At 38.2% G+C, this 23696-nt stretch overlaps 1 protein-coding gene across 10 annotated transcripts in view; it reads left to right on the top strand.

The window, feature by feature from the left end:
* The window catches only part of slc4a4a (solute carrier family 4 member 4a), a 74043-nt gene that overhangs the window by 19111 nt on the left and 31236 nt on the right, over positions 1-23696 (top strand). For 4 of the 10 annotated variants that reach the window (XM_079608709.1, XM_079608715.1, XM_079608717.1 and 1 more), the window contains 3 exons: positions 11176-11311; positions 12933-13093; positions 14703-14855. In XM_079608709.1, the coding sequence (XP_079464835.1) occupies positions 11176-11311; positions 12933-13093; positions 14703-14855 (450 nt within the window). Of the gene's footprint in view, positions 1-11175; positions 11312-12932; positions 13094-14702; positions 14883-17059; positions 17156-23696 lie in introns of all 10 variants that reach the window. The other 6 variants (XM_079608710.1, XM_079608711.1, XM_079608708.1 and 3 more) reach the window with 2 other exon arrangements.

Below are 23696 nucleotides of genomic sequence, written 5' to 3'. Positions count from 1 at the left end.
GCTTCCAGGATCTACGGTGTCGCCCAGTCTCATTGTTGTCTCCTCTGGCTGGCTCTCATGTCTTCGCCTCCTTTGGTCGGTCGCCAGGTGTCGTCCGGACTGTCCACAAAGGGTCTGTCATGGCTCACAGTTCTTCTTGGTTTATTTTGTAGCGTTTGCATTTAAATTGACAAAATTTTTTGATTGAATTTTTCTCCAGCTTTTATCTATATTAAACGCTTATCTATATTAAAATAAAATTAAAATCTATATTAATATAGAAATCTATATTAAACGCTTATTATAGTATTCTCCTTTTTGTGCGTGTGCCTGTTTTTGTTGTGAGTACCATACCAACCATAACAAACTATTGCTATACTGTAGGTTATTGTGAATTTAAACATACCTAAGAATGTTAATTTAGAAATCCAGGGCCATAACTATCTGTTTTATAAAGTTAATTACTTTTCTTTTCTTTCCATTAAAGGAAGATACTGTGTGTGAACCGTAAAATGTATTTTGGAGTATGTGTGAATAAAAAGTTGGTCACCGCAGGTCTTTAAAAAGTCTTAAATTCAGGTATAAGAATCTTAAATGGTTAAACAAATTCTTAATTTTAGGAGGTCTTAAATTCGAGTCAGGAAAACAGGAATCTTGACACGGTTTTAATGTGATTGTTAAATTTCAAAAGACAACTTAAAGTCGGCAAGAAATCAAATTTTACAATTCGTATTTTTATATCTAATGTTGTAGTGTTTATTATAAATTATGTATCTGTGCACTTCATTATTTTATTTTTTTAATTCATGTAAACTTATAATCTTTAATCAAATACGTTACCCTTCCCTTCCCCCTCGAAACGACTTCTCTTCTCTTCCAGTAATGTGCTATGGCGCGAGGGCGTGGCAACTCCCCTCAAACCGTTACTCTGCTATGAGCGAGAGATGGAGAGGAGGAGCGCTAAAGTAAAACTCTGCCCTCTATTCAATTTTCCGTTTCACTTGGAAATATGTCACAACACTGGAGAAAAGTCGTTTGTAACTTCCGGTTCATGCCGACTTTAAGTTTGTTTCCTTGAGGTGATTGATTTCATTAAATAAATATAAGAGCTGCACGTTCAAAGTGAAATGTGGCCCTGTTGCCTGAAGCTTTTTGAAATTGCTCACGGTTTCAGAGCAATTCGCAACAATTACTGCAGATTTTTTGCCAAGCGATTGCTTGTTTTAGACAGTTACAAAATAAACTGTATCTGGCATTTAATTAAATGTTTAGAATATGCATTAATCCATAATTATTCAATTTTGCTTGTAAATTTTGTATCCTTTGTTTCCTTGTAATCCTTTCAGAAAAAAACGAATGATTTGAGACATTAGAGTTCTTTATGGGCTCCTACATTTTTCAAATTGGGAGCAGACGTGCTCCTAGAGAAAAAAAAAAGTAAGCGTCAATCCCTGATCTGGTGACATATTTCTCCATTCATCATTAGTCTCTCAGGGCTACCATTATGGAATCCCTCTCAAAACATCAATTTTAAGTCAGACCCAGATGTATTCCTGGTCTTTTGTTGACTCCGCTCTAATCCTGACATCTGAGGAGGGTCAAGTGTTGAAATACATTTTCAGATAACAAAAGAGTGATTTCACAAAATTTTTATTGTATCTATAGAGACTAGAGAGCAACACAAGCGTCATGGTAAAATTCCCATGAGGTATGTGACCGGCACGTAGGGTAATCGGAGAGTGTTAAGTGGCTCAATCTAATCACTTACTGATGAGAAAGGGAGAACAGACATAAGGGTCCTGCATGTGAGGCTTCTTTTCTGATTAGCGGGTCATCGATGATTCTGTCCCCTTGTTGTCGCTAACAATTGCATAATCACATACTGAATAACAATAAATGTTTATCTGACATAATGTGTGCTAGAAAATGTTACTAATAGGGTAGGAAAGTCCAATCTAAAGAGGAAGATGAAAACTCAGGCAGTTAGCTGTCCCAAACAGCTATTCAAATAATCATTAGGATGTGGACGTTCTCCATGATGTGGGAAAGTTGTTGTGAAGACGGTGGTAGTTGTGCTCTGGTGTGCTCAGGGTATCAGTTACTCTCAGGAAGTCAGTAGGAGATGGCAGGGGAGGCAGTCAAGTGAAAGAACAATCGCTGTTCTGAATAAAACTCTTTTGTGCCTCAAACAAAAGACAAGAGCCACTCATCACAGGCATGTGACGCCTCAAATGTGTCTAATCACTGTTGTGCTCATCACTGCTGGACTGATGTGAAACAGACAGCAGTGATAACCAGCATTTGACTTCTTTTTTACTGGCTAAATGTATCATCTGACTTAAAAGACTGAGAAAACATCACACTTCACACGTCATTTTGTCATAAGAGTTAGTCTGAAAGCTACAAATTAAATATTTATTAGTGGTAAACCAAAGTGTTGAAAGTCATAAGTTTTTATAGTAGTTCTTAACCTGACAATGGGTAAGACCTAGGCACAAACCAAAGTATTAGAGGTACAAATCCCATATTTTTGTTTTGAGAAACTATTAGATAACCTATATTGAACTATTTTGAGTTATTGCTGGTTTAAGTGTTACCCCATTTGTGCATCCCATTTGGAAGTTGACTTGAAACACTCTTTGTTTCTTGATATGTGGCAAGTCATGTGTTTCCGCCAAGCATCTGTTGCTAGGAGAAAATACAAAAGACAGCCTCTTATCATGCCTTTTTGTGCCAGTAAACTAGTGAAGTGTAAATCTACTCGCACATAGCACGGCTGTCAGGTTTACAGAAATGTTTAAAAATATATACTGTATGTAAAAAAACATTATTCATATGGAACACACACATTAGTCCAAAAACTATGTGAAAGTGTTACATACATATAATTGTTTGAAAATGGATTGCTAAAAAAAAGATTACTATTGCATACAAGTCTTGAAAAGTGAAGCCAAAACGTTTAGATCGCCCTAAGGGGCTGGATGCAGTATAGCTCATAAGCCCCGCCCTCTTCATGTAATCGAATGGGACATAAGCCAAACTAAACAATCAAATTACACTTCAAGATTGGAGTTTTAACTTTAATTTCTACCTTTCCATAGCTGTTTATTTCACACCGACATAAAGAGTTGTTTTGCAGTAAACTGTACTAACCGTTTCTGTGGGAGTGTGGGCGGGGCCTCCACTTCACGCTCACTACTGCGCAGACTCGGGCTCCGAGTTCGCCACTGCGCAGACTCCGCAGACTCGGGCTCCGAGTTCGCCACTGCGCAGACTCGGGCTCCGAGTTCGCCACTGCGCAGACTCGGGCTCCGAGTTCGCCACTGCGCAGACTCGGGCTCCGAGTTCGCCACTGCGCAGACTCGGGCTCCGAGTTCGCCACTGCGTTTGAGAGAAGCAGCTGTGAACTGTAAACTGAGCTGCACGGTATTAAAAGATAATATTATCTTCTTTTGTGTTCAACAGAACAAAGAAACTCATTCAGGTCTGGAACAACATAAGGATAAGTAAATGATGACAGAATTAAAATGTTTGTGTAAACTATTCCTTTAATATTGGCCTCTTTCTGGAAAGCACCATCACCATCAGCAAAAGAATAAGATAGCAGGACTTCTGATGTAAATATTGTGTATTCTGAATGATTCTCTTTGAAATGCCCACAAGCTGCCAAGCCTGCAGTTTAATTTATGTCTGCAAGTATACAGGACTTGCAATGCTCCAAAGGCCATTAATTCTACTACAGACAGACGTGGGAAGCTTGTAACTGCCTCAACACCACAATTCACAGACCCATGAGCATTGAGAATTATTGTTTTCTGGTCTGTGCATGGCGCAAGAATGTCATTGAATACTTGCTCTCAGATGAAGTGAGAGGAATGTGGATTGGGATACTGCTGTTTGCATGTGGGATGTTGCACAGTTTTGCTAGTGAAATTGGGACTCTCCAGCATGAAGTGGCCGCTCAGCTAAGTCCCTTTTTGGACCCTGGGCATACTTCCCCCTCGCTTTTCCCATAAGCCCCTGGTGCATGGACAAAGTTCCCTTTGTGTGGGTCGTAGCTCTTGGCGAGAGAGCCCACAGCTTTGAAACTTTGTTTGAACGATGCGATTTTCATTTCTATCTGTCCTTTGCGCTCTCTCCCATACTGAACTCACCCATGCCTCTTTCTCTCCCTCCCTCGCTTGTTCCCTCTGTCCCGGCCCTGCTTAACAACAGCATGAAGTGAGTGTCCGCTGAGGCTTAGTTACTTGGTATCCATAGCAGAGTTGTCTGTATGCATCGCAGGGTCACTTTGTGTGTGGACTTTAATGAACAGTCGGGCTAACGAATTGGCCCAAATGAGTTAAACAGTACTGCCTAGTCATTTCCTGTGAACATATCTTAAAAATAATCAAATAATAAATAAATGTATACTTTAAACTTTGAGATAAAACATTTTTTTTGTACTTTAAACAATGAACATAATGTACAGTATTACAATTTCTCGATACATACCGTTTTTAAAGGTTTAGAGTCTGTAAGATTTGTTTTAAATTATTTTGAAAGTAGTCTCTAATGCTCACCAAAGCTGCATTTATTTGATCAAAATACAGAAACATTATTACAACTTATTACAACTAATAACTGTTTATTTTTGAATATATACAATTTAATTTATTCCTGTGATGGCAAAGCTGAATTTGCAGCTTAATTTCCATTCTTTAGTTTCTCACGATCCTTCAGAAATCATTATAATATACTGAATTGGTGCTCAAGAAACATTTCTTGTTATTATCAATGTTTAAAATGGTTGTGCTGCTTATTTTTATATATTTTATTGAATTTTAATATTTGTATATTTTTATGGAGACTTTGATAAAAAAAATAGGATTAAAAGACAGAATGTATTTGAAATATAAATATTTTGTCTCATAATAAATGTCTTTACTGACCCTTTTGATTAGCTTATTGCATCCTTGCTGAATAAAAGTATTAATTTCTTAAAAATACTGACCCCAAACATTTGAACGGTAGTGTATATTTTAAAAAGTGTGTATTGAATTCTTTAAATATCTTAGAAATTCTTAAAATTCACCAGAGATAAGAGGAACTCCTATCAAGGCGGACTATCAAGGCAAAATCTCTGTATATTAGTTGGCACATTTTTATAGTCTGTTACAGTGTTTGATTTGTAAACTCGTGATAGTGTTCAATATGAACAAAGGTGTCGTAGGTTATGGTATTAGGCTATATAAATGTTCGAATTACTGATGTTTTGTGGCTAGTGTAGTTTTAATGTTTCTTCTCATTCTGTTATCACTTTTGCTGTTTTCACCAGGTGCTGATAACATCTCTGACCTGTCTTTCACCATATCAGAAGCAATAAAAGTTGAGGGAAATACTGGCTTTAGAAAGCTAGTGTTATATCCAGCACTTCTATCCACTCAGATACTGTAGTTTAATAACCTTTTCAAAGAAACTCAAGCGCTTTATGGTTAGTAATTCAGTCTCGAGGTTTCGTCACAAATCAGACTGGTTCAGTGCAGAACTGTACAATCAGATTACTCATTTACTCAAACAGCATTGTATCCATGATGTTTATTTTGATGTTATCAACATTAGAAGACGTCAACTCGAGCCAATGACATCAGCAATGGACGTTGAATCAGAGGACACTTTCTCTTTTTATTACAGTATATGAAATGCCTATGACAGTTTATTCACACTGAGCTAGTGCTACATACGTCACTTTAATACAAATTTTTCCTGAGCATATATTTCTTCAATACCTTTCCCTATTATTCATAGTCACCATGACCTTTCACCTTCAAATCTCTGAAAAATATTACAATGTCCAGTTCTATTTTGTTTGATTATGCAAATTATATAAAAACAGTGTTTATTCCATAAACTGTATAAAACAATGGACGTAGTGTCCGTGATGTCACCCGCAGGTTTCTGAAGAGCCTTTTTGAAGCTCAAAGTGGGTGGAACTGGCCGTCGCCATCATGGCAGCATGTCACCGTGCGTCACTCCCGAATAACCGAAAATGGGCAAAGTGGCGGGATTAGCTGAGATGACGTAACGGCTAACAGACAGCAGACAAACGGCTAGTAGTGAAAGCAGCGGCAGTCCACCCGTCACGCCCTTAATTATGCTGAACTTTAAGGCTTAATATAATTTAAACAGATAAGTTATAAAAAAAAAATCACCCCCCTCACAGTTGTCATGATGGGGAAAATTAGCCATATAGACCAAAACCACTTTTTGTACCAGGCTGTAAAAAATAAATCTGGTGTAAAGTTGGGCATATTAACATGGGATTGACTCTCTTTTGGAGCCTGTCTCTAGCGGCCGGTCAATGAATTGCAGTTTAAGTCACTTCCGTGTTGGATTCAAGAGAGAGACCGGAAGGTTGCCGCTTGGTTTATTCACTTATCTTTAGTGTTTGTTAGCCTATAGCGAGGATTTTAAGATGCACTTCATGGGGTAACATCTGTGCATTTGTATAAATAAATCTATAAATAAATGTTTTAAAATAACTAAATGTTTTTCGTAAAAAAAATTGTAGTAGTAGTGTGTATTATCAAGGATGAATCAACATTAATAAATTGGGCTACACCAATTAAAATACATTTGAAATGTTAGGTCAGAAAACAAACATTTTCACTTTTACAGTGAATTTTAATTCCAGATTTTGCCAGTTTTAATGATGAACCTTTAATGATGAACTCAATTTAGAAAAATGAGCTTTATTTAGATTGAACATTACCCCTAGTGAAAAATATACCAAAATGTTTTAAAAAAAATAAAAAAACTTTATTTTATGCTAAGTATACTACAAATAAATTTACATATTTATACACTTAAAATAAATACCCTGCAATTGTACTGTTGGTATACTAAACTGATATACTTAAAACCTGCTAAATTGGAACAACTAATTTTGTACTTAAAGGGTCAGGGGCCTCATTTATAAAACTGTGCGTAGAATCCTTACTAAAAGTGTGTGTGTGCCCGAAAGCCAAACATGGCGTGCGCAAAAAAATATTCAGACTTATAAAACCGTGCGTACGCCAGAACCTGCGCAGAATTCACTTTATAAATCCCACTCAGCGGAAGATTGTGATAACATGTTTAACGGTACAAGACATTAGGAAAATATGAAATACGGATGTGCTGTCAAATTACATTACAGTTTTTCTCGATTGCTAAGACACATTTCTTGAAAGCTGATCTCCTTTTCTCTAAACTGTGAACACAAAACCCAATTTTCAAGCTACATTCACAAAACCTGACTCTTCTTGCAAAACCAAACTTTCACCTCAAAACAGTTCAATCTGTGCTCAAAACTGAACTATGTTGTCAAATCGTGCCCCGAGTCAATCAAAATGAAAAACACTACGGAACAGTCACTAAACACTACGTAGAAAAATAGAAAACACAATGCTCAGGACATGAAGCTGGAGAAATAAATGTTTATTGTTCACTGTAGGCTAAATGCATGTTGCCAAACAAAAAAAAAAATTGCATTTACACGTAGCACTTGTAAAAACGAACAGAAATGCGTTTGCCACTTGTGTACAGTAAGCCCATGTAAAAATAAAGTACACAAATATACAAATAAGTGCATTATTCAGCCACATTTTGTCTGGCCAAAATGTTTTGATTTACCCTGGTGTAAGGTTGGCGTTCATATACCTTCCACCGCCATGAGGAGAAGAATTCCTCACTGGGGTTTAGGAAAGGGGAGTACGGTGGAAGGCAAAGATTGATAAAACCTTGGTTCAGTCTTTCAATTCTACAAAAAGAGAACATGGAGTTACAAAAAATATACATGGAATACTAGGCCTACAAACAGTTAGACCAACCCTCCATTACAATACTACAGTACATTGGTACAGTGATGTACTGAAACATATTTACTTACAGTATACTGTCTGTGGTACAGTATATAGTATGTCATACAGTAATTGCTGTCAACATTTACATACTGTACTATAATGTCAAAAAAAGGTAACTACCTGTTCTCTTCTCTAAATCTTCGGATTATGGTGGACACAGTGAATCTACTGATGTTTGGTTGTACCCTTTGTCCAGCCTCCCTCAAGTTCATACCATGGACAAGAACATGGTCAATCACAGTAGCTCTGATTTCATCAGATATTACTGTTCTTTGTCTTCGCTGACCACCTCGACCTCCTCTCACACAAACTCTTCCTCTCAGATTTCTATCCATTATAGGGCCTCACAAACCAGTGGTCTCTGAACTGGCTTACTGTATATGTTCCCTCACATCTTTAGCCACAAGTGTGATCAATTTTGAGTTGTTGTGTTCAAGTGGTGACAACTGTGCTTTAATTGTGTTTGACTTTTGTCACCTGTGCTCACCATTATGCAGCACGGGTGCATCACAATGAAAATGTGTTGGCAAGTTGTGTCTAAACAGGTGAAAAGTGCTTATGGTTTTGCCAAAAGAGTGACTGATTCAATCAGTGGGTTCAGGCAACTGAGCATTTGGTTCAGACAATAGGGTTTAGTGTTTTAGAAATTGACAATAGGGTTTAGTGTTTTAGAAATTGAGAACAACTGTAATAAAAACCATTTAGTAGCCTATCCTTGCCTTGTTTTTCAATAAATAAATCAAATAGTGTAAAATACATTACAGAGAAAGTTTTTCTCAATCTTTTCCACTGACCAAATAGTATTTTTAATTGATTTATATTTTTAATGGAAACAGACCTTGTTGTGCATTATATTTGCACAATCTGCTATTATCATGATAAGCAATTATCTCTGTAGCTAAAACATTAAAACACAGCATGCCAAAGGAAAATTGTTCAAAAGCATTGCATCCACAACAAATATTTATAGGCTATTTATTGAAAATTTTTCTTTCTTTTTTTACTTTTCAGTAAATTTCATGTAGTTTAAGTGTTTAACTCCATTAATGAGATTAATCTAAATGTTTATATCAGAAGTAAAACATTGTTTAAATAATTTTTATTTAAACTGTTATTGTGAACATGCACTGTTATGATTGGGACTCATAATGAAGATTTACTGTTTTACTTCATCTGCCGTTAGTTGTGTCAGTTTCACTAAATACCCCAACGCGCTCGCTGGCGCGGACATATGGATATTTGCTTCAAGTGATAGGCTTGGTGTGGTGAAATTATATTTGTATTATCTTTCTGCATATTTCTCATTTTCTTTAGATTTTCTGTCTAAAAGTGACCAAAAAGACATTTAACTCCAGCTCACCATCGGTGTCGCCAAACTGTTCCATCTCCAAAACGTTCGTACAGTACGCATGGGTCAGAGTTTGCGTGCAAGTGCGCACATTTTCCCATCAAGTTTGTTTTTATAAATCACAACTTATGCTGTTTTGTGTGTACACAACATTTATAAATGAGGCACCAGATCACCCAAAATTGACATTTCTGTAATTAATTACTCAACCTCAAGTTGTTCCAAACACGTAAGACCTTCATTCATCTTCGGAACACAAATGAAGATATTTTTTTATGTAATCCGAGAGCTTTCTGAACCGGCAGCAACATTATTGCGACTTTCAAGGCCCAGAAATGTAGTAAAGACATCGTTAAAATAGCCAATGTGACTTCAGTGGTTCAACCTTAATGTTATGAAGCGACGAGAATACTTTGTGTGCGCAAAAAGCGCAGTACAGCGCTAGTTTCTACGTTAGAACACCGGCTCATTATTGGCTTGCGCTGTTCACGTGAGCACCACGACGCATACGTGTGCTGCTGACACAGGAGCTGGCCAATACTGAGCCGGCGTTCTGACGTACAACCCAGAAGGGTTGCACTGTGTTTACATGACATTTAAGAGAAGAAATTGTTGAATAAATCCGCTATTTTTGTTTGTTTTTGAAACAAAAAGTTTGGCACAAAAAGTATTCTCGTCACTTCTTAACACTAAGGTTGAACCACTGAAGTCACATGGACTATTTTAACAATGTCTTTACTACCTTTCTGGGCCTTGAAAGTTGCAATAGCATTGCTATGGCTATGACGAGTTCAGAAACCTCTCAGATTACAGTACATCAAAAATATCTTAATTTGTGTTCCGAAGATGAACGTCGGTCTTGCGAATGTCTTACTCAAAGTCAATTTGTTCCAAACCCGTAATTAATGACAGAAATTTTATTTTTGAGTGAACTGACCCTTTAGTTATCCGGAAATAGTGCTGAGGTCCAACTAAAGATATACTTATTTGATTGTGCTAAAGTGGAACTATTGCCAGTATACTTTAGGTACACTTTAAATATCTTGCATTTAAAGATCTTATACAGAGATCATTCTATCCTTATTAAGAGTGACATTTAAACACATTTTATTTTTAATATTTAGTAGTGCATTGTGCAATACAAAAGTACTCCAATTAAATTTTAAGTATAATATTTATATCAGTAAGTCGGTCAGTAAATATGTCAATGCGTTTATAGTATACTTAGTATGAACAAAAACTTATTTTAAATATGTGTTGGTATATATTCTTTTTCCCTGGGGACTGTTTACTCTTTTCCACAAGAACTAATAAATATTCAAATTAGAAAACAAGAGAGAAGGAAAGCGAGGCCCTCTTGTGAAGAATGGACAGTTTGTGAAACATTTCCTAATTGTTAATGAGGGGCTCAGGGCAAGGTGCCAAAGTCGGAGGGCCAATGGCGAGGGGGTACAGCCGGAGCAGCCGATGGGCGGGCTGTTGCTCTGGGGTGACAAGTGGGACCCCCTTTTAACTACCTAGGTGTCACTGTGTTGGAGTGGGGTGTACAGGATAGCAGTCAACACGGAGGATCTCTAATGACGGTCTGAGTGCTGCTTGTCTGCGTGGGGTCTCGTGTCTTTGACCTCCCTCCCACTCACCAGCTTTGATCGTGTTCTGGCGAACAAAAGTGTTTTTAAAGAGGGTTTTTTAGGATGGATGCATCAGATAATAACCTGGAGAACATGTCTGAGAACAATAATGTGGAGAAGAGTGAGGCTGGAGAGGAGGTGAAGATGGAATCTGAGTCCAATCAGGATCTGGACCCAGATTCAGACCTGTCTGTGGTCAAGATTCCTCCTCCACCTGAGCCAACTCCCTCTGGAGAAAAACTGGATATCTGGCCTAATGGCATAAGTGATGGCAAGCTGGAAATATGCAGGACTGTACCTGTGCCTCTGACCCGCAGTATTTTTCCTGTTGCAGTTTCACCTGCTGCGGAGCGCATCCGATTCATGCTGGGAGAGGACGATGACAGTCCAGCGCCTCCTCAGCTCTTCACAGAGCTGGACGAGCTACTGTCTGTTGATGGCCAGGAGATGGAGTGGAAGGAAACTGCCAGGTAAGAGCCTCGTGACTTTGCTGGGACTCAAAAAGGGCCCAGAGCTATTAGAGCCAGTATTATTAACTAGGTGTTGAAAAAAAGCTAAGCTTCCCTGAATATTTATTTGTTTCTAATAGTATTATTTTATCTCATGTTTTGCCCAAATGTTATTAATTTTACATTTGAAAACAGTTCTCCTAAAATGTACTAATTTGGAGGAATTATAAGTTAATTTATAAGTTTGGGGTCATTTTAAGAGTTTATAAACAAACAAAATTATACTTTTCATTATTTTGATCTATTCAGCATTTTAGAATGATTTCTGAAGGATCGTGTGACACTGAAGTAAGTTGTAATGGCTGCTGACAATTCAGCTTTCCCATAACAGGAATAAATAGAAATATTTTACAATATTACCTTTTTTTGTTGTATTTTTGATCAAATAAATGCAGCCTTGGTGAACATAAGCATCTTCTTTCAAAAACATAATTGTTCAGATTCCAAACTTTTAAATGGAAGTGCATTTTTAGAGAAGATGGCAAAAATATCACTCTTATGTTCTGTTTGCTTTATAGAGCGCTTTAATTACTCTTGCAGACTTGTTATACAGGCTCCATACAATTCATCAAAAGAACATTCAAGTGTACTGGCTCTTTGCCAATGACTGCTTGGTGCCAGTATCTGAAGACATTTTAAATGCTTGACAGTGTCTAAAGGAATGTTTCCCACCTGATTATTTTTTAGGGAATGGTGTAAAGCAATTTAGAAATATTACATAATGCTTTCAGCTGACACTCAAGCATTTAACACAGACACTGTTGCTTTAAATCCCTGTGATCGTGAGTTCATTTGAGCAGAAAACTTGGTCTCTGATGAAGGACGAGTCTTGCATGAAGCACACATCAATTATGGAGCTGTGCTGCTCTTGAATGGGTTTGATCATTCAATGAGAGGGGCAGTTTCATGTTAAATTTAGTAGCACTCCAGGTGGTCCCCAATCAGTGGCCATTATCACATGCCACAGCGGCCATTTAATAGATCACTACGAATGAGTACAGGAATTATTACTGCTGATCTTTTCATTTTCAATCAAGACTTTATTTGAGAGATTGTTTTAGAGATGAGATTACAGCCTGTTTGTGTATTTTAGGATTAGAGATTGCATATTTAATCCTTTCAACCAGGGTCGTCAATTTGAATAAACAAAGTTTTACAGGAGGAAAGATTAGAGTTCAATATGAGGGCTGTTTTAGACTCTAGTTTTTAGACTGGATTTTGTCTCTGATACAGTAGATTTAAGAATATGTATATAGTTTGGGTTCAGTTTTTTATTAATACTATTATTCAGCAAGGATACATTTAAATTGAATGCTTTTGTTTTAAACTTTCTATTCATCAAATAATCCTGAAATGTTTCTCTGTATCTTCATTTTCTGTATCTGATTATCGTAATATTAACAAGCACAACCGTTTTCAACTGTGATAATAATAATAAATGTTACTTGTTGGGCACCAAATATATTTTTAATCAATGATCAGTTTACTTCCGCATTGCTCTTTTTTTTTTATACAGAACTGTTCACATGAGACTTGATTTGAGCTTTATTACCTTCAAGTCTCTTTTGTGTCTTTTACTTAGGTGGATCAAGTTTGAAGAGAAAGTGGAAAAAGGTGGGGAGCGATGGAGTAAACCACATGTGGCCACTCTGTCCCTTCATAGTCTCTTTGAACTTAGGACGTGTATAGAGAAGGGCACCATCATGCTGGACCTAGAGGCCTCCACACTGCCAGGGGTCGTTGGTAAGCTTTTCCTCTGCAGACATTTTGGGCTTTGACTTTCATGCTTACTCAGAGGATAATTAACTTCGACTGTTGTGGATGCTCTGATTACAAATGTAAAGTCTCTATGACACTCAAATACCCCTTTTCCACCGAAATGGAACCAATGTGAACTCAAATTGAGTGACCCAGTGATTTAAGAGCAGAGCGATGACGTAACTGACTGCATTATAACATCATAACGAGTTTTGAAAACAAATCTTTTCTTTAACTTTTTATAACTTCCAAAATAATCCACTTCAGTTTCTTCATCACAAACAGCTTTTGATTCAATAAAGTAAAATGTATTGCAGTCGGTTCACACGTGATGTTTATGTATAAGCCTATCATTTTATTTTAGACAGACAAGGGAAATAAGGCTGAAAGTACACATTTTTAGAAAATAATTTAATATGATGATAACATTTTGAGCTGCCTTTTCTGTAATGAAAGCATGCAGAATGATTTCTTGTAAGGCACGATCTCTGGCACCAGCACTGGCACCCTGTCAGTGGACAAAGAGCAAAAGAAAGATCATAAAGATAACACTTGAGATCAGATCAGACTCTGAGGAAAAAAAAGCTTTTCCAAATGTACTGTACGGACTGAGATATAGCACGTGAGATATGCATTCACTGTCTTGGCCAGCACAGCCCATCTATTTATTCGCTTTCCAAACGCTCACATGTCAGGATGCATTCATTGCTCTGTTTAATACACTCCTCTCTCAACCTCCGCTGTAACTCTGGGTTCAGATGCACGGGTGGTTGCATCCATTCAGGGCGGCCATTTCTTTTATACTGAATTCAGACAGAGCGTGAGGAAGATCAGGTTGAAAATTGTGTTGCCGTTAAACAACCCTAGTGCACTGTTAGCAAATTATGTGAATCTGGTCATTTTTTCATTAGAGCTTCCTTAGAGGATTGATTGGGAAAAAAAAGTCATTTACTGCAGCTGTCTGGATTTAAGATGGCTGGTTAGAGATCATAACCACTGCCACCAATCAAGTGAGATTTATTAATTCATATTCTTGAATATCATACCCGTATCTCTTACTCAGAGCATGATGTGTCAAGTCCTATTATCAATTTGCAGTAAATCTTAAGTTTGGCTGAGTTAAGCTCAGTCAACCTCATAGAGCGCCTTTTGAGATAAAAAGGAATTGAAGGATCAGCCATTAAGGGCCAAACCATTCACAAAAAGGGCCTGAGGGCCCAGGCCTCGTGTCTTTGACCCTCTTTTATAAAAATAGATGCTTACAGGAACCACCAGACAATCTTATGCACAAGCCACTGCCTCATTAGAAGTCCACTTCTAAAGGCTAAGAATAGAACGCAATGTGTCGCTTCACTGACACTGACTTCAAGTTCCTTCAGAGAGTTCAATTTCAAGTTCTAGTTAAAAGTTTTATGAACAGAGTTATGTAAAGTTGATATTTAAATTTAAAAAAATTGCTCTGTTGTGATGCGGTGCAATGAGCTCCTCAAAATCTGTAGAAGTGAAATAACCATTAGGCAGGACTCTTCTAACCTTCATTTTGCTTTCTCACGGTCTACCTGTCTCTGTTTGCTATTCACTCTGTTTCTTTCAGAAATGATCACTGACAGTCAGATTGAGAATGGTCTCTTGAAAGCTGACCTGAAAGATAAGGTCATGTATACCTTGCTGAGGAAGCATCGCCACCAGACCAAGAAGTCCAATCTTCGCTCTTTGGCTGACATTGGCAAGACGGTCTCCAGTGCAAGTAGGCTGTTTTCCACCCCGGATAATGGTAATATGGGTGCCAGTTTGGTGCAGTTATTCCTCCTTTTTCTTTTTAAGCTATTAATATATATGTTTTATTCTTTTTTATATTTTTTATACAAATTTTTGTGGATTGTTTTTATTCACACTTTTAAGTATTTTTGCCTTTTTTGTTTTGAATTTTATTGTGTTATTCACAAAGACAGCTGAAGAACCATAAAACCAAATATTTTTCAGTTTACTTTATTTTGAAGATTTACATCACAACCGTTTACAAATTTGATAGCATCTGTCACAGAGTTTTCGAATATTAAAAATGTGTTTCTAATGAATGTTTTACTAATTTGCTGATTTGTTTAAGTAGTTGTCTCCATGTTTTAAAGACTCCATGAAATCACTTGAAATTGTGATGACATATGCTACCATTCAAAAAAATTTTTTATATAGCCTATATATATTTTGGAATAATTTAATACTTTCATTTAGCAGGGATGCATTTATATGATCCAAAGTGGCAATAAGGGGATTTAAGATACAAATGATTTCTATTTTGAGTAAATTCTGTTCTTTTGAACTTAATCAAATAATCCTGAAAAAAATTTGTGACAAAATCACAAATCAGCACAACTGTTTTCAACATTGATAGTGATTTCTGAAGGATCACGTGACACTGAAGACTGTATAGAAATGCCTGCTGAAAATTCTGATATATTTAAATTATTTTAAGTTGTTGTAATAGTTCACAATATTACTGTTTTTATTTATTTTTTGGTAAAATAAATGCAGTCTTGGTAAACATAAGATACTTTCATAAACATAAAAAAATATTACCAATCCCAAACTCTTAAACAGTAGTATATGTTCTGTTATAACAGTAGGTTTGGGTATGGCATTAAAGGGATTGTATATTTTGTAATAACCAGCAGGCTTTAGTTTATGTCATAGCTATTAACATGAGTTGCCACTTGCTAGTCAGGTACAGGTCGGATTAGGGGGAGGGGCATTCTCATTCTGGAGAGCGTTTAATTAGACAAAAAACTGTGTAGGTAAGGATGAGTTATCAATATTACAAAAGGTAAATGTTGGCTTTGGTACAAATGCATATAGACAAAGCTAGTAGACATGGAAAGAGTTCATGGGGTCTTTAAATAGTAACTCGTTCCTTGTCAGTCCTTGATATTGTTTAGTCTGTCCTGTCTCTGTCTCCATGTTTTTCACTGATGCACACAATATTGTGTTGCGTTACATTGTTGAGAATCTAAACCGTTATGAACTGTTGAACTAATGATCTAATCTGAGAACTAATCTAATGATAAAGATAAAATGATACAACACGTTTTTGGCAGTAATATTCACATTAATTCAGTTAAAGGTAGGGTAGGTCAGAATTGTCTAAAAAAAACTTATATTCAAATTTGTTTAAACTGTCTTTATATACCAATGCATAATTAAAATGCAAGTACTCTGAAATAGAGAGTTTAAAAAACCGAGTGACTCTAGTGTATTTAATCTTCAATAAACACAGCTCATTAATTCCATTCACTCCCACCTAAAAACGGGTGCGCGACTGCGCGCACGTGGGCAGAGCCAGTAATAGCGGCGGTAGTCATGGCGACGGAGAGTGACAGTCGCGCAAGCCAATCCTGTGATTCGTCCCGAATGGAAATAATGAGCTGTGTTTAATGAAGATTAAACGGTCTAGAGTCACTCGATTTTTATACTCTTTTTTTTATCAGAGTACTTACATTTTAATTATGCATTGATATATATAGAAAGTTTAATCAAATTTGTTAAAACGTTTTTATATAAATCATACCTACCCTACCTTTAAGACAAATAGTGCATTGATAAAATTGTACACAAACATCATGATTCGATTGATGGTCATAGGCTACAAATGCACAGGTTTTATACTATGAATCCTGTGATTCATTGACCAATGAGCTTTTCGAACGTGACAAATGTTATTCACTAGAACTTTTATATTCCCTTAACTTCCCTACCTTCTTAACAAATGTTTCTTTTCTTTCTTCTCTTTTTCTGAGCAATGTGAGATTTTACTCCAGTCTCACACAATCTTTTACAAAATTAGCTAAACTTTATACCTAACCACTGGTATGACCTCTATCACCTTAACAATCTTTCTTTTCACCCTTCTTACCATCTTTTATCCTCTGGATGCTCTGCTGCACTTGTCACTAAAAGCACGTAATCCACTTGAGAGTTCAGTGCCTTGCTTAATGACTCGCACCTCTGAGGAGGTGTTGCGAGTCCCTGGAAGTCCAAGCATGGGATGGCCTAGTAAGTTCCAACTTACCAGTTGCCAATGTGTGTATGTGTCTCACCCCACGTAGTGTGTTAAGTCCAAAGTATACTTAAGTTTGTATGTGTAGGGTATGCTTACAGTTCAGTTGGTGTAAAGTTTCATCATCAGCTTAGTACAAATGATTTTGTCCACAAGGTGCAACTCTACCCTGACCCGTTGTTTCACAGTCGAAAAAGAAATGGCTGAGATGGAACAACAACAAACTACTCAAGATGGCAACAACAATAGATGGCCGCGTTGACGATTGCTTGTGTGAGGGGGTTTAAAGAAACCCACAACTTTAGTTTTAATGGGTACAAAGACATTTTATAGGACACCGGACAAGGATTAAACGTTCTAGTGCGAATGAGTTTGACCGCCTATGTTCGCTTACACTATTAAATGGAGTATACTTTAAAAGGCTATGCATTTGGCTGATTCTCATACACTAACCTTCACAGTAATAAACTGGAGTATACTTTGGGCTTAACATTGATGTGATAGAATAGCATAGCATGGTAGATTAAAAGGGTCATATCTTGGTTCTTTTGAAGAGTTCATTGAACTCTTCATTCAACAGTGAGTTTTCTCAGCGATGCCATAGAAGATTCATTTTTGGTTCCTCAAATAACCTTTCAGTCAACGGTTCTTTAAAGAACCCCTTTAAGTCTAAAGAATATTAACATCTGAATAACCTTTTTTTCCCACTATAATAATAATAATTTGTTACATTTATATAGTGCTTTTCTATGCGCTTTACATATGGAAGTGGGAATCTCCTCAACCACCACCACTATAAAGAAGCTATTGTACAATGGAAAGGTTACATGGATGTTAAAGGAACTGTTAATGCCAATAAAGAACATTAATTTTTAAGATTGTATGAAATGACCCTTCTAAAGTTTTTACCATGTTACCAATTTTTTATTAGGGCCCAAGCCTTGAAAAGGCGAAGGCCCTATTGTTTTCCAAAGGATTATTCTTCTTAACTATTATTAGGGCCCAAGCCTTGAAAAGGCGAAGGCCCTATTGTTTTCCTCCGGATTATTATTATTATTATTATTATTATTATTATTATTATTATTATTATTATTATTATTTTTCTTACGACTATTCGGGCACTTTTGGGTCTCTTAACGTGCTCAAAAACTCTTGAAACTTTGCACAAATGTCAGAACCCGCGGCCATTAGAGCCGGACTGAAGCTGGTACCCGGGCGTGGCAGGGGGGCTCGGCAGCGCCCCCTGGAACGCGGTCCGAAAACTTGGTCCATAAATCAAACACGCTTGCGTGTAATAATATGAAACTCGGTACACTTATAGATCTCATCGGTTCATATATCCTTCGTGCTCTGACTTTTTACCCCAGCCCAACAGGAAGTCGGCTATTTGGCGTAGTTTAAAAAACACATGCAATGGAATTTAAAATACTCCTCCTAGAAAATTCAACCAATCACCACGAAACTCGGTGTGCATGAAGTCAAGACATGGAGGATGATAAATTGCGAGGGGATTTTTGATATCTCGAACGGTTTGGCCGTGGCGAGGAAACGAATTTATGGCGAATATTGGAAACAGGAAGTGTGTTATAACATCCTCATACATTAACTGATCTTGATGAAACTTCAGCAGTGTGTTCGCTGTAAGAGGCCGATCACATGGATGTGACTATTGTGAGTCAAAGTTATAGCGCCACCAACTGGCAGCAGGAAGTGTGTCACTTTCAAAATGCTTTGAATTCACCCTCTTATTTTTACCCGATTTGCTTCAAACTTTATGTGTATAATGTAAACACACGGCAGATGTAGACATGTGAAAGAATTATTGATATCTTAAATACTGTTGCCATGGCAACGCTTTAAACTTTTATATTCTTTTTGGGTGCATTTGAGGCTCTTAACATGCTTCAAATTGCATGAAACTCAACATGCATATCAGATTTATTAGGTACTAGGCATGTGTGAAGTTTCAGAAACGGGCGCGGTGGAGGGGCTCAGTAGCGCCACCTTTAGTCAAAAATGGGGTATTAGTTTTACCTACAGTAACAAAAATCGGTATTTATATTTATCTCCCCGAGCCGGACAACTTTCTAATTTACAGTCATTAGCTCCGACCAACAGGAAGTCAGATATTTTGGTTTGAATGTGATTTGATGGGAATTTTGCCAGTCTCTCTCAGTGTCTGTGTGTGTGAGAGAGGAGGGGGGCTTTATTTTAACCCTTTCTCTGCTGTGTGGGACTTCTCGGGCACTTTTGGGGCCCTTAACATGCTCGAAAACTCTTGAAACTTTGCACACAGGTCAGAACCTGCGGCCATCAGGGCTGGGCTGAAGCTGGTACCCGGGCGTGGCAGGGGAGCTCAACAGCGCCCCCTTGAACGTGGTCCGAAAAACTTGGTCCATATATCAAACACGTTTGCATGTAATAATATGAAACTCTGTACACATATAGATTTAATCGGGCCGAACAACTTTCGTGCTCTAAGTTTTACGCCAGTCCAACAGGAAGTCGGCTATTATGGGCTGTATGAAAATGCATGCCCCTGGAATTTGATATACTCGTCCAAGAAAAATTATCCTATCGCCACCAAACTCGGTCAGCATGAAGTCAAGACATTGAGGACGCTAAATTGCGGACGGATTTTTGATATCTCGAACGGTTTGGCCGTGGCGAGGAAACGAAGTTATGGCGAGAAAAGAAAAACACAATGTGTTACAACGTCTTCATACATTTATTGATCTTGATGAAACTTCAGCAGTGTGTTTGTTGTAAGAGGGCGATCACATGGATGTGACTATTGTGAGTCAAAGTTATAGCGCCACCAACTGGCAGCAGGAAGTGTGTTACTTTCAAGATACTTTTGACTAAAGTGGGTGGGTTATTTTTACCTACAGTCACAAAACTCGGTATGTAAATTGTGCTTATCGATCCAGACAACTTTCTAATTTACAGTCATTAGCTCCGACCAACAGGAAGTCAGATATTTTGGTTTGAATGTGGTTTTGTCTCTCTCTGACAGAGTTCCCCCTGCCATTCTCTGTGTGTGTGTGGGGGGGGGGGGGGGGAGGGAGGGAGGGAGGGCACACACACAGACAGCCCCCCCCTTTTCTGTGTGTGTTTGGAGGGGAGCAGAAAGACTCACACTGATGCAAGCTCTAAAGCAGACTTCTTCTCGACAGTCAAAGCGGGGTTACGTTATTGCCCGTCGTGCACAGGAACCCGAAAGGCAACGGGGTGGCGGCTTTTTATATATATATATATATATATATATATATATATATATATAAATAAATATAGCTGCAAGCAGCGATGGAGGGCCCAAGCCGGTGGCAGCGCCAGCCCGGTGCCTTTAGTGTAACTAAAGGCCCCAGGGTGGCGGTGCCACCGGCTTGGGCCCGTAATCGCTGCTTGCAGCTATATTTATTATTATATTACTACCTTTTGGGCACTTTTGGGGGCCTTAAGGTGCTCAAAAACTCTTGAAACTTTGCACAAATGTCAGAACCCGCGGCCATTAGAGCCGGACTGAAGCTGGTACCCGGGCGTGGCAGGGGGGCTCGACAGCGCCCCTTGGAACGCGGTCCGAAAACTTGGTCCATAAATCAAACACGCTTGCGTGTAATAATATGAAACTCGGTACACTTATAGATCTCATCGGTTCATATATCCTTCATGCTCTGACTTTTTACCCCAGCCCAACAGGAAGTCGGCTATTTGGCGTAGTTTAAAAAACACATGCAATGGAATTTAAAATACTCCTCCTAGAAAATTCAACCAATCACCACGAAACTCGGTGTGCATGAAGTCAAGACATGGAGGATGAAAAATTGCCAGGGGATTTTTGATATCTCGAACGGTTTGGCCGTGGCGAGGAAACGAATTTATGGCGAATATTGGAAACAGGAAGTGTGTTATAACATCCTCATACATTAACTGATCTTGATGAAACTTCAGCAGTGTGTTCGCTGTAAGAAGCCGATCACATGGATGTGACTATTGTGAGTCAAAGTTATAGCGCCACCAACTGGCAGCAGGAAGTGTGTCACTTTCAAAATGCTTTAAAATCACCCTCTTATTTTTACCCGATTTGCTTCAAACTTCATCTGTATAATGTAAACACACAGCAGATGTAGACCTGTGAAAGGATTATTGATATCTTTAATACTGTCGCCATGGCAACGCTTTAAACTTTTATATTCTTTTTGGATGCATTTGAGGCTCTTAACATGCTTCAAATTGCATGAAACTCAACATGCATTTGACATTTATTGTGTAATAGACATGTGTGAAGTTTCAGAAACGGGCGTGGTAAGGGGCTCAGTAGCGCCACCTTTAGTCAAAAATGGGGTATTAGTTTTACCTACAGTAACAAAAATCAGTATGGATATTGTTCTCCTCGAGCCGAACAACTTTCTAATTTACACTCATTAGCCCCGACCAACAGGAAGTCAGATATTTTGGTTTGAATAGGAGAATATCTGAGAATTTTGCCAGTCTCTCTGTGTCTGTGTGTGTGAGAGAGGAGGGGGGCTTTATGTTAACCCTTTCTCTGCTGTGTGCGACTTCTCGGGCACTTATGGGGCCCTTAACGTGCTCAAAAACTCTTGAAACTTTGCACACAGGTCAGAACCCGCGGCCATCAGGGCCGGGTTGAAGCTGGTACCTGGGCGTGGCATGGGGGCTCGACAGCGCCCCCTGGAATGGGATTCGAACACTTGTCCATATATCAAACACGCTTGCATGTAATAATATGAAACTCGGTACACATTTAGATATCATCGGGCCGAACAACTTTCGTGCTCTAAGTTTTACGCCAGTCCAACAGGAAGTCGGCTATTATGGGCTGTATGAAAATGCATGCCCCTGGAATTTGATATACTCCTCCAAGAAAAATTATCCTATCGCTACCAAACTCGGTCAGCATGAAGTAAAGACATTGAGGACGCTAAATTGCGGACGGATTTTTGATATCTCGAACGGTTTGGCCGTGGCGAGGAAACAAAGTTATGGCGAGAAAAGAGAAACACGATGTGTTATAACTAGGGCTGTAATCAACCAAAGGAAATCTTGGTCGACTGAAGTCCTGAAATTTTCGACTAAAAATCGACTAAAAATGACGTTAGGAAAAAAAACTTTAAATTAATTAGCTGCGCACTGTGCGCAGTACTTGGTAGCCTTGTTGTCCGCCTAAATGAATTATAAATAAACAAACAAATAGTAGGCTATTTGCAGTATATTAAATAGTTTAAAATAAAATTATTTTGCACTGAAATGAGTCTGACACACGAGTCTGTCGGCTCTGACAGCGTTGCATCACGTGCACCTGCGCAATATCATAGCCTATGATTTCCGAAAATATTCCTGTTGTCAACTAGTGATATCATCACAAGAACTTTTGAGGAATATGCAACATAATTTAGACAATTGTTTTTTATCATATGTATTATAAAAACTGACAGCTCGTACAGAGTGAGTCTGAACACAGGAGCGCAGCTTCGCGGCTGAGACACGAATAGACTATTAACTTAAAGCTTTACTCTTAAACACAAAAGGCACGTCCATTTTAATAAAAAAATTATATTTATTAAACCAGATCAAGAGCAAAAACGAAATAAAGTGCATAACTGAAAATAAAGCATAGGCTCAAAACTAATACAAACAGTGGCACACACATTAGGCTACAATATTTTTTTCCCGTTTTCTATAAAAAAAAAAAAAAAAATGCTGCCACACTGCCGATGTCTTTGTTGACATGGTAGAAGAGGACTGACTATGAATTAAACGCTCTCACAATTAAATAAATAATATTCAGCAAACCTTCTAGTAGCCTACTTTCTTCAATGTGTCTCTCTTCTCCGGTGGGTTGGGATAATCCAAAAGAAGTGAAAACAAGGGGGGTGTTCTGAAGACAGACTGTTACCTGTGAAACAGGGGTGCTCTGAAAACACCCCCATTAGCAATTTGTGCTTTCCTCCTGATGAAACGAACGCGGCAAAACTGATGAAACGAACTCGGCAAAACTGATGAAACGAACGCGGCAAAACTGATGAAACGAACGCGGCAAAACTGACGAAACGAACGCGGCAAAAAATCGACCAATCAGAATTTTGGTCGAGCCAGAACGTATCGACCAACAATCGACTAATCGACTGGGAGATTACAGCCCTAGTTATAACGTCTTCATACATTTATTGATCTTGATGAAACTTCAGTAGCGTGTTTGTTGTAAGAGGCCGATCACATGGATGTGACTATTGTGAGTCAAAGTTATAGCGCCACCAACTGGCAGCAGGAAGTGTGTTACTTTCAAGATACTTTTGACTAAAGTGGGGGGGTTATTTTTACCTACAGTCAAAAAACTCGGTCTGTATATTGTGCTTATCGATCCGGACAACTTTCTCATTTACAGTCATTAGCTCCGACCAACAGGAAGTCAGATATTTTGGTTTGAATGTGGATTTGTCTCTCTCTGACAGAGTTCCCCCTGCCATTCTCTCTGTGTGTGTGTGTGTGTGTGTGTGTGTGTGTGTGTGTGTGTGT

The sequence above is a fragment of the Phoxinus phoxinus genome (genome assembly GCF_949152265.1).
Source record: "Phoxinus phoxinus genome assembly, chromosome: 3".
Taxonomy (NCBI): domain Eukaryota; kingdom Metazoa; phylum Chordata; class Actinopteri; order Cypriniformes; family Leuciscidae; genus Phoxinus; species Phoxinus phoxinus.
This window is presented reverse-complemented; position numbering and strand designations above follow the sequence as displayed.